The sequence below is a fragment of the Pelecanus crispus genome, chromosome 8 (assembly GCF_030463565.1).
Source record: "Pelecanus crispus isolate bPelCri1 chromosome 8, bPelCri1.pri, whole genome shotgun sequence".
NCBI lineage: Eukaryota > Metazoa > Chordata > Aves > Pelecaniformes > Pelecanidae > Pelecanus > Pelecanus crispus.
In genome coordinates, this window is record NC_134650.1 from 36630535 (window position 1) to 36642962 (window position 12428).

General features: G+C 36.1%; 1 protein-coding gene across 4 annotated transcripts in view; it reads right to left on the reverse strand.

The window, feature by feature from the left end:
- The window catches only part of CEP89 (centrosomal protein 89), a 42136-nt gene that overhangs the window by 17169 nt on the left and 12539 nt on the right, over window positions 1-12428 (reverse strand). For all 4 annotated transcript variants that reach the window (XM_075715531.1, XM_075715530.1, XM_075715532.1 and 1 more), the window contains 5 exons: window positions 8892-9003; window positions 7688-7868; window positions 6602-6769; window positions 5796-5937; window positions 2821-2910 (listed from right to left, as the gene is read on the reverse strand). In XM_075715531.1, the coding sequence (XP_075571646.1) occupies window positions 2821-2910; window positions 5796-5937; window positions 6602-6769; window positions 7688-7868; window positions 8892-9003 (693 nt within the window). The remainder of the gene's footprint in view (window positions 1-2820; window positions 2911-5795; window positions 5938-6601; window positions 6770-7687; window positions 7869-8891; window positions 9004-12428) is intronic.

Below are 12428 nucleotides of genomic sequence, written 5' to 3' on the forward strand. Positions count from 1 at the left end.
TGTTATTTAAAGACTTCCAAAGATCTGCCAGATCTTGATTTATTTTGAGGCTTCTCAAGGAAAAACAAAAAACACAGGATTTTTGTTCATTTACTTTCATCCGAAAGAATTCACTAAAAGGAAGAACTCCAGCCCAGAAGACCAGATCCACTTTTATATGCAAAGCACAAATGACCTGACTTCAGAGGGAAGTGATCTAAAGGGAATGGAATTGCCAGCTTTTTGAATGACCACTGCCACTGTCTATAGGGTACGTGCCATATGTTTCCAGTGAAGAAGGGCTGTCCCACCTAGCCTGCCTTCTTTCATCCCCTCAAGTAACATTTGCAGTGATGTGAAAGAAGCCCCAGAGAATCTTTTGACACACACACGGTGCATCTGACCTGTAACATGGTTTTGGATGAGTTTGTGCCTGCTGAGATAATGAGTCAATGAATTCACCAAAAGGTAAGCATAAGATACCTGGTTATGTCTAAAAAGCAGAAAATACAGACGCACATTGTAGGCACTTGTAGTAACTCAAACCTGTAGGCTAGAAGCTTTTCTCTCATCATAACCCAAGGACTCTGTGCTCTAATTCATGGGATACAATTTGTATTTCCTATCTTGTATCTCGCTGAAATAGCTGAATATGGCTAAAAGCCAATGCAAAACACCCTTTTCTAAGACAAGAAATAGTGTAGCACTCACACTACCAGTATTTATATCACCCTTTCAAAAATATGAATGCGTTTTAAATACTATTATCACTGGAGACAGATTACACCTAAATACAGCATAAGAGGTTTATCCTGTAATTCAACATACAGGGCAGTGACCCAATTTGTGATTTCCTGAAGCAGCTGATAGTAGTATTCCTCCAGCTGATACAATCAGACTAATGAGACTCCAACCTATCTCACCCAACTAAGTAGGAAGTACGTAATCTTAAAGTAAGCTGCTGTTCAAGTTTCATGGTTGTTGGAATTGTGCATGAACTGTGGAGGCAAACATGTATCTTCCAAGTGAAGAATTCTTTTGCCTTTCCACATTCACCTGAATTTGTATCAGCAGCACCTGAAAAAACAGTGTGTGCAATACGGCCTGTCCTGTTTGAGGAACTGCATTACACGTTGAGATTAAAAAAGTCTCATGACTAAAAAGAACCAAACTAAAAACTTGGCAATGTATTTAGACTTACAATTTTTTTTTTTATGTAAAACAAAAGAATCCCCGTAACTTTCCATACATCACTGAAGAGAACAAGTTAATAAACTTCTATTTAGAAAAGGGGATTAACTAATTGGAGTTGTTTAAAAAATTAAGGTGTTTTCAGCAAAGAAATAAATGATACTAGCTTTTAGCAAAGTTCAATTAATATGATAACCAAGAAGCAGATGATATTTTAAGGTGTTCTGTGACTGTTTAAGCTTTCTGCTTTACTGTCAAAAACTAAGAACAAGAAAGTTTTACAAGTAAATTAGTCTTACTTTTGCTAAATAGAAACAGCAATATTTAAGAACTTTATTTACAGGCTGGTTTTTTCTAATTTCCATTAACAGTTGATGGGTTAAGAAGGACTTTTTAAATTTTATTTGGTTTTGCACTTAAAATTCACACCATGTACTGCATGTAAATATTCTTGATTTTACGCAAGTCTCTTCTCTATCCCTTATAGTAGTCACAGATCTATTAAAGTGCAAAAAATCTGTATTTAAGAATACAAGCCACTGTCTTGGTAGGGGAGATGTTTTCTAAATTTAGACAGACATGAATGAGGGTGAGAAATGGCTAAAAAATTTATAGCTGTATTAGTGGAATGAGAGAATTCTTTTATGGTAGTGTTTCACACGTTTAGGTATTTTATGAAGGGCTGCTTAGGAATTCTAGCTATTTTTCAATTTCCTGTTCTCTCTTTACATCTACGATTTTGTTTATTTTCTTTGTTGCTAATTCCTGGGCTGTGTTGGTCCTTACAAGGGAAGTACAGAAGGAGCTGGTCTCCGTTATAATAGCGGTGCAGATTTGTGTCATTCGATGCAGGAATAGCAGCGTAGGTCTCGACTGGGAAGTACAATGTATGGAGACTCTCTGCTTTTGGGTAAACTGCGCACACTTGACTTAGTACAAAACGGCTTTTGAAAGTAATATATATTACTTTCTATATATAGAAACAAATACACCAGATACCCTCTTCCTTCCTTTCTTGAGTTTACAGTAAAAGCAATTACTCTAGCACCAAGGATGTTAAAATATAAAAAGTTTCAAACGTATTTCCCTCTCTACGCTGTTACACTGCAATTACACACTATGCTTTGTATTTGTTTAGACAGTTGTAAAGATAACCTATAATGTATTCTCTAGTTAGGCTAGATGTTTGAACATCCTATGTGTTTCTAAACCTCCTACCCTATGGCCATATGAAAGTACTTGAGGATAACTACACTCAAGATATGTCTTTCATTCTTCCAAATATAATTGTAATGGACGTCAAGTTGAAGCATTAGTACAGCCTCAAAAAAGTAGGAGAGAGAATGGTTGGGCTACACTACAGAGCAAAAATGAAATACAAATGAAGTATAATTTTTAATTATTTTTGCAACTAGTCATAATTCCCCAGGTAATGATGTAAATGGAATGACCTGGCAGACATGCAATGTACAACTACAATGGAAAAAGATATTTGTGAAAACTCTAATGATGATCTATTTGGCTTTTTAAAAAATATTTATAAAATAATCCATGTCTTTCATAAAAACACTGACACAGATAAACTACTGCCTTTTCTCATTAAAAAAACAAAACATTCTACATAATATTTAGCTTAGAAATACTGCTTACCTTAACTTTTTCTTCCAATCTTCCTAAGCGTAGACTGCCTTCTACTATTTTGTTGAGAACACCATGATTCTCATTTTCCAAACATTTGGCCTGCAAACATACAGTATACTTAACTCAGTGTAATCATTACTTTAGACAGGGCAGACAAAATACATACACTGAGGAAGACAAAGCTATTCTGTTTTGAGCTCCAATAGTCTGAAGAACCAAGATGGAAAAAGAATCCTGAAAATTATTCTAATGATGGCTAGTTAATAAGTTGTCAACTGTCTGTGAATACTATTTCACTAACAAAATAATACCTTGAAACAGTTTTATTCTGAAAGGATCATAGCTACTGATACTGTAAACCCAACCAATTCTGCATATTTTTCTACAGATGGATGTAGGGATCCTATTTGTATGCATGAGACTCATCCTTCTGGGTGAGATTTAGTAGTCTGCTCTCAAAAGAGCCCTTGAAATTGGCAGGGATTCAGGCAAGGACTCTGACATGTGGCTTATGAAATGCTTCTGTCTTATGTCTGTTTCCATCATTTCATACATGCTCTCTCAGATATAAAAAGTAAACAAAACAAAAACTGCATAAGCTGTAAACAATGAAATAATTTTAAAGCTCTAAGAGGTTTCAACTGTTAAATCCACTGAAAGCACTCAAGAGAGAAATAACCATGTTTTAGGATCAGCAACATCTGATGACCTTTAACTACCCATGTCGCTCCAGAGACACATCTCCTTTCACCGAAGTCAAAATTAACTAGCATCACTGGAGTCTGTGGGCTTCGTGCTCAGTGACATTTTGATTTACGGTGTGGCACATGAATCATACATTACAATAAAAGAATCATTTTGACAGCTGCTAATTCAAGATTACAGTCAATCATCAGTGTTGCACTATCAAAATTGTTTTAAATAAGTTTCTTGCTGCTCCGTTTTACTCCTAGATTTATCAGTAGGCTGTCACTGATCCTGGAAACAGTACATTTAAGACTATCCATTTATTTTTGTGGAGGTGGGGTTACTACAGATTTTTTTCTTTTTTAATACTCATTAAGGAAGACTATTCTTAGAGTGCTGTACCCTTTCTGCTCTCCCTGTCCTGGATTAAATGGGCATAAAATGAATTTTAAAACTTTAATTCAATTAGTGAATAAAAGAATATGGCTAAGGTAATAGCAGTAGCTGAACTGAGTAAGTAAACCTGACATACCAAATTTTGAGGTGGGGGGAATGGTAATACATTTTTAATTATACATCATGCTCAGTAGTGGCTCTTCATTACCATTAGGGTCTGGCTCTAACTAAATTTCTTTTGTTTTCTAGGCCTTCCCATTAGACAGCCTTATCAGATTACCTGACTACAAGATACCTGCAGTCTAACTTTCTGCCAAGGTAGGTTTTAAGTTCAGCAATTAAAAGTAGGAACAGGTTGTTCTGATTCAGCTCTATCAGGCAGCAAGGTAAACTGGATAAAGGTTTTACTGATATTAGACTACTTCAGTAGAAGTAGTATCTCAGTATCTGCTGTCAGCCCAGACACAGTGAATTCACAAAAAAAAAAAAAAAGCAAGACCTGTGTGCGCTGTTTAGTACCTAAGCCACAAAATAGAGAAATAACAGACGGCAAGTATGTATCATCTTCATACATATATGCAAGAGAATGCGATCCAAAAGGAGAGATAAATTCTGTTTTGCATGACCAGACTGGCATCTAATTGCTGGATCAGTTTATACCTGTCAAAAGACAGACAGGCCATCGTTGACTGCATGTTGGGCTGCTTTCCACAGACCTACTCTGAGCTTTTTGCATGTGCATGAAACTTGATTTTCTAGTGTGTACTTTCAGGTGCAGGTTTCAGAAGGGAAAAATATGATGTCAAATACTACACACTTGCAAAGATAGGGTTTACACTACCTTGTGGTGATTAAGGTTAAGACATCTCTCCTTCTGAAACAGGCTTTTACTGCTAAAAGTATTCTGAACATCTACTAGGGTTTTATTAAGCCAAATGGCACACCTTGTACTTACGGGTAATTCTGGATCTGTCATACTTCTCATGTGGTATGCTGAATATTTGAAAGTAGATACACCAGAGACTGAGAGGTAAGAACCAGTTCCCCTAATTCCTAGGAGACATTTACTGTGCCTAGTTTCACAATCCTAAAGTCCAGTTTGCAGTGAACAAGGATTTGAGTTGGGTCACCATAGTTCCTCTTCTAGAATTAGGAATTAACCACTATAGAATCTTTTTACCCAACACTGATGACAACCTTTGTCTACTACTTGAACAACAGAAGCAAAAGAAGCTTTATTTCAACAAAGTTTTGTGAAATGGTTTCCAGGACCAATTTGAAGATGGAGTGCCAATATGTAAAACTGAAATTTTGTCCAAGATCTTGTAAAGGAAACAAAATGTGCCTATAAAAAGCCCAGTAACTTCCATGCTCCAGACGCTTTCACTAAACTGAAGTTGTTCCAAAACTCTCAACCAGCCTGCCAAAATGACTGCTCACCAAAAAGGAGCATTAACATGCATGCATTTCCACAGTAGAAGGTCCATACAGATCACTTCAAGGATAACAGTTTACCTTTACATTCAGAAAAGTGTATTAAAAATTTATGATCGTGTGCTATTTTTCAATACATGTAGCTTCAACAATTGAAGCCAATCTCTAAAATCAGATTAAAAAATTCTTTTAAACTTGATATATACCATTGCAGACCCTAATGATGCTGTGAGTTAAGGTTTAATATTATCTCCAGAAATTAGAGTAGTTGCTTTTAACCACTATTCTAGAATACAATCTTTTGCTGCTCCTGTCCTATCTGCAAAAGTCTATTTAAATAGCTAAATCATTAAGCTGAAATTACAGCTTTCTTTTTTGATAATGCAAATTAACCATAAATTGTGCTAGTATGGTGCTAATTGTGTGAAATATCAAATAAGTCATATTAATTATTTAAAGGCAATTACCAAAAAAATAAGATGATCACGCTCCTGAGCGATCTTCTCCACCAAACCAATAAGGTTTGTTAGATAGTGATGGGCTGCAACTTCTTTTTCCATTGCTTCTTCCAATTGCAGTTTCAAAAGACCTATTTTCTTCTTTAATCTCCTATAAAATTAACAGAAAAAGGAAAATCTTCAGATTGGGAATTAATAATGGCATTTAAAAAACTTGCATTGCATGTGCAAATCAACTTGTACAAGTCCTAAACAATCAAATATACTGCTAAAGATGCACCGACTCAAAATATTTGCAATGCTGAAAGTGACGTTTCCCACTTTCTGGGGCCATTTTCCTTTACAATATGGTGTGTGAATAACAACAGTCTTAATGATTCAAAAGAACAATTTGTGCAATGGCTACAAGCACATATTTCTTAAGAAATATAACAATAATACTGTGTTTACTTTTTGAACTATTGTGAGCCCAGTCTGAACCACTCAGGTGCATGAGAAGGTCTGCAAATAGTGTAATACCCTATTTTTCCGGTGAGTACACAAATGATTAATTGCTATAGCTAACTACTAGCATTAAAGATATATTCTTAATTTGCATGTAAACATAGAAAAGTGTGCATGAAAGCATACAAAGTTTAGCAAAGTTACTTTACAACCAGGCCTTTAAATGTGACAAAAGATGTGTTTAGGAAACATGTTTTTTCTGCAATAGGTAGAAATTACACACTGTGGAATGTCAGACAGTATTTTTACACGTATTTCTCCTGTTATTTTCATAAGTATTTCTACGTAAGAAAATAAGAATGTGGTATGACCTGTTTGTCTTTTGTGTCACTGCCATCTCAGTTTCCAGGATCTTGTTGTCAGCAATGGAGTTATTTTTCTCTAAAAGCAGTTTCTTGTTTTGAGCTTGTAGTGATGCTATCTTTCCCATTAGATCCTCCACCTCACAGCGCTTTTTCACCTGCTCCTGTTGTAAATGGCTGCAAAAACCAACAGTGTAGAACAGTAGTCATGTGTAGACCTCTTCACTAAAAAGCTAAATTACAATAAGATACACATGTTGAAGGTATGAAAAAGATACATTGATAATGCTTAATGTTCAGTGGTGACATCAGAGCGGTATTACAATCTCCTAACATATCAAATCATGAATGAAGCATAATACAAGCGAAATTATTCAAATAATTCATCCTGACTTCACTTGAAGTAGAATTTAAATTATAAAAATAGCCTATATAGCCCAAATGTATTTCCTTCGTAATTTTTCTTTTTTCAAAGAAATTACTAGCAATACCAAAAAAGGAGGTCTGAGAACTTCTCAGGAAGGCACTGTACCAAGAAACAGTAACTTGCACTATCCTAGGCTTGAAAGCAAACAAATTTACACAATGTCTTTAGAAAAACATTACTTTACAGACTATGCTGCATGACAACACTTTTGTGTTGTGTTATTTCCATATCGTAAAGACTGGAGAAACACAGTGTTTTTAGTTCAGCATTTCAGGATCCTTCAGACATTTTCCTAAAGATGGGAACAAAAGAATGCAAATGTTTTATATATAGTGTTGACAGAGGTAATTAGATTTGACAAAAATTCTACTTTTAAAGCCTCCTCTTCTACTATTAAAAAGGTACATTTAGCAGTACATACGCTATGGTAGAAACACTTCTACCGATGTTTCTAGAGCTGGGATTTCCTTGTATAATTTTAATTGCCTATAAAAAGTGAGACAGTATTTTTGAAATATTTCTTTACCTTTTTTTGGTAGTTATCTTCATAGATTACCAGCTTAAGTTTCCACTCGCCTGCAACCCACAGAGTGATGCGTATGCAGATCTGTTCATGTGAAAGCTTTGCAGAATTGTTTGCAGAATTTGCGCCATATGTAAACTCATACCTTTTTAAATCATTCACCAAAGCAAAGTGCTCCTCTGCTGCTATTCTGCTATCCAGTCTGGCTTTCAGGTCTTCACAAGTAGAACGCAAAGCTTCCAACTGCTTCTGGTACTCTGCTATCTCTCCCTCTTGACTGTGTTTCTTATCTTCTAAGATTATTATCTGTTTGGTCAATTTTGAAGCTTTTGGGAGGGAAAAAAAAAAAGCAAACCTGGGTACAGCATAATTAATTCAATTGCCTCATGAAACTACAACTAAACCAGTAATATGTTAATTCCTAGTTGTTCACAGCATTACATAACAGTGAATTTGCCAGTTTGTTTTGTATTTTAACAGTTTAGATTTTTTTTTTTTTTTTGCTGTCTCAAGCAGTTTGCTTTGGAAAAGTGCCAAAACTTCAATTTTCAGGGCTATAAGCTATTTGCTCATTGAAATGTCATTTTATTCTGAAAAATCCTCTGATTCAGATTTTACTAATTCAGGAAAAGAACCTAAAATGGAACATGACTTTTGTAGCCTAGTAGATAGGGCACACATCTAGAGACTGCCTAGTTTCTGTTCACTGATCTCCAAGTTCTTTCTGTAGTATGTATTTCAATCACTGGATACACTGCCAAAACAGTTGCAGGAACTGAAAGGAAGATCAGGGCTCTTGTCTCCTTGTGAGAAATTCAGCAATAGATAACAAAATCTGTCAGTGTTTTCTAGGGATGTTTTGACAAATCATACCAGATCGAGCTATTTTGAGATTTAGAAAGAGGAACACCTGATTTTGGGGTATTGTCTGGCCTTTGGCCTGGTACCTGATGAGTTGTTATCTTCTAAACACAGATGGATGTAGAGATATAAAACTCTAAACAGGAAACTCAGAAACTTTAAAAGCAGAAAGGAAAGTATTTATGGAATTAGGTGGCAGATGAATAGAAAATTTCAGAATTGGAGTTTTGCTATATAGGTTCACTTAAGGAAACCATTCTCATCAGTGACTTACGTTACTCTCACATAATTAAATGTTTTTCTGAACATCCTAATCTGTGAATTAAGGTTCAGTCTTGCTTTTTAAACTTCATTAAGAAATCTTACTTTCAGTTTTGGGATTTTAAACTGTAACACGCTTGTTCTCTTTCTAATACCCAATCAGAAGGCTATTAACAAGAAATATCCAGAGGAATCTGCCGATGCAAAAAATAACTCAAACACTGTACCTTCTTGAACATGTTGTCTGTGACTCTCTTTTGTTTTAGCTTGCTGAATTTCGAGTTGCTCCATCAACAATCCGTTTTCTTCCAAGACAAGCTTGGCCTGAGTTTGCAGCTGCTGCCTGCAATGACAACTGGCTTATAAATAAAATATAATTCAAATATTAACTTACGTCCACATTAAAAACACGACTGACTTCCAAGAGTATAAACTTACAAAATCATATTTGAACCTCTTAAAAAAAAAAAAATTTAAAAACCCTTATTGAAAGCAATGTCAGAACCCAAGGTAAGCTTCTTAGAGACACGAACTCACAACCCTCGATATGTAAATTATTTTAAATAATGTTTAAAATCTTTGACTAACTAAAGCAAAATATCCCTATAGAAAGAAGGAAAAATATGTATGTGTGAATTAGAATTGTGGCATCATTGAATGGCTGAAGTCAGAAGGACCTCTGGAGGTCATCCGTTCCAACCCCCCTGCTCAAGCAGAGGCACCTAGGGCCAGCTGCCCAGGACAACGTCCTGATGGCTTTTGAATACCTCTAGGAATGGAGACTCCACAACGTCTCTGGACAGCTTGCTGCAGTCCTCACAGTGAAAAACTGTTTCCTTATGTTCGGAGGGAACCTCCTGTGTTTCAGTTTGTGCCCATCACCTCTTGTCCTGCTACAGGGCACCCCTGAAAGGAGCCTGGCTCTGTCTTTACGCCCTCCCTTCAGGCATTTAGATACAGTGATAAGACCCCGCTGAGCAAAACAGCTGTAGGCAAAACAGTCCCATCTCTCTCAGACTTTTCTCATATGACAGAATTAAAGCTACATAATGGTGCCAGATGACTTGGAGAGAGCTGTGTAACTAGTAACTGAACCAAATTTGTTTTCAAAACTTGCAATAAATTCGTGGATAGGATTTGGACCTACTTGGCTTTGATCTCTGGAAAAATACTGCCAGTGTTTTATGGGCCTGTAAAGAAGACGGGCGTTTAAACTGACCTATCCTGAGCAGAGAACTTAACTCCTTGCTTTATAACTAGTATTAATTCTGCTTTCAAGAAAACCAATACCAGTATTTCTGATGTTAACAGAAGTTTAAGAACTATTTGCTCTTCTAATAATAGCTTAAGAAGTTGAGAAGTATTAGCCAGAATGCAAGTAGAAATACAGTACAAGTGTCAGATGATATCACATGAATTTAAACTCAAGAGTTGTCATCAGTCAATCAACAAGAGTAGCCTAAGCCCAAACAAAGTGTAGCAAAATAGACTGTTACAAAGGATTTCTGATGACAGTAACTAACACGATGTGTATCTACTTTGTTCATGTGTGGCCTGACCTAGATAAAAATGCATCCTATTGTGTACAGATCTAGATATGGACAATTTCCCCTACCATCAAATGATATTCTGACTAAAATTTAAGCTGAACCATACAGCTAACAATTGTTGTCTGGCAGCTGAAAAATATAGTCTTAAACAGTCTACCCTGAAGATTTTTGCAAACACAGAAACAGAAGTCAGCTTACACTTGTATCCATGAAAACATCTGCACACAGGAGCTTGTAAGATTAGCTGACTTATTTAATTTACTGTGAAATTTACTGCAGAGGGCACAGGAGAAGGAAGCAAATGCACATCAGCCACTTACAAATCAGTTGATAGCTAAGATAAAGTTCATATTGTTTAACCACTTAAGACTCTGCATGTTTTCATCTGCATGGATAAATACGAAATGAAAACTGAATGACAAAATACATTCATTATTTGTGACTGGAAGGTCAGGGCTGATGGAAGATGCTAAGCATTATCAGCTGAAAGAAACAATGGAAGGTTTTTTTCCCATTAAAACTATCTAGGATGGAGTTAAGGTTGAGAAAATGGATTGTGAATCTTATGGGACAAGTCTTTGAAGCAGAACAATTTTAAACAAAGAACAAAATAATTTTCCCGTTAAGACTGCAACTTTCAAATTGGTATCACTAACATCATATTTCATCAACAGGTTTAGGCATGAGGAATGTCTCCCACAAGCCATGCCTGGCACTGTGAGGCTATGTCATGAAACAAAATTTTAAACATTGCTACAAAAAGGGGATTAGGTTGATCAAGACCAACTCCTTTATGTGCTTGACAGTGCATGCCCATGAGCAGTTATGTCAATACAAATAAAGGAAAGGAGCAATGCACTGCAACACTGAGCGTGAAGAAGCCACTGAAGGTACAGAGCAAAAGCTTGGTAATCTGACATCCCTGCCTTGCTGAACCCTGGCCTTAAAAAACAGCTCCCAGACAGAGACTAGAGACAGCCTGAATCAGCTCAGAGAGATATGAACTTCTCTCATTCATTTGCAGAGAGGCAAAATTAAAAGCAAAGGTGTTAAAAGGTCAAAAATTCATATTTAAAAAGCTGAAACATCTCTATGAAGAGTGTTTTGGAATTTGTGGAGAGTATATAAGCATCCAAGGATACATAAAATATCCAGAGTATTTTATTAAAGCACCTATAAAACACTTTGATACCTTTATAACAACCTACTTAACCAAATCTATACAGAAACTAAACACTTCAATTCTGTCCTAAGGAGCCTCTCATTGAAAGTCAGTCGATGTTATTGGTTAAATCTGCAGAGCGACTTAAGATTGGAAGAGACAGCTTAAGTCATAAAGTCCTAGTATATATCCTGTGCCATATGATCCCTTCCATACAATTACCACCTGTGTCATGAGTGCAGTAAGAATTTTTAAGTTCACTACTCACAGTGGATGCCATTCCAAAACCTGTTACACTGGTTAGGAATCATCTTCCAATTTCCACTTTGTTTGTGGTGAATGAATACCCAGTTGTTGTTCTAGTAACACTATCTTCAGTCCTATAAATGCAGCTTAAGTAGTTCTTTGCACACTCCATGACTCCTGTTCCTGATGTGCTTACAGAAAGCAACATTGTCCTTTCTCAGCTTTTGTTTTGCTAAATGAGAAAGGCCAATCTGTCTAAACTCCAAATAAAGAAGGCCTTCCATTTCCTTGGCCACAACACAAACCCTTTCAGCTTTGTTTGTCCGTACTTAAATATGGATAACTGGGACTCTCCAGAGTCTTCCATATAATTGTGTTATTGCTCAGCCTCTACTAGAAGGAGCTATTCTAACATACCCCAAGACTATACTGCCTTTTTTTTTTCCCCTTTACAGCTGTTGCCCTAAAAAGCTCACAATCATCTTGCGATGAACCAGTACGACCATCTTCTCCATCTCAGTTACCAACTAATGAATGCCTGACTTAGGTAAATTGTTATTAAGCCTCATATGTATTTTATACTACTTTAATTATGTTTGCATTGTTTCACTTCAAGATCATCAGATTATTCTAAAGCCATACTGTAATACCGTTTTATATTAATGAAAAACTGATGTCATTAGCACATTCCTACTATTACTAGAAGTGTAAAAGTTGAGTATGTATGTGACCTGCAAGGTCTGGGACAGAATTACATGGGCTTCAGGTGCAAAACTGCGTATTCACTTTTTAATCTTTACTCCAAA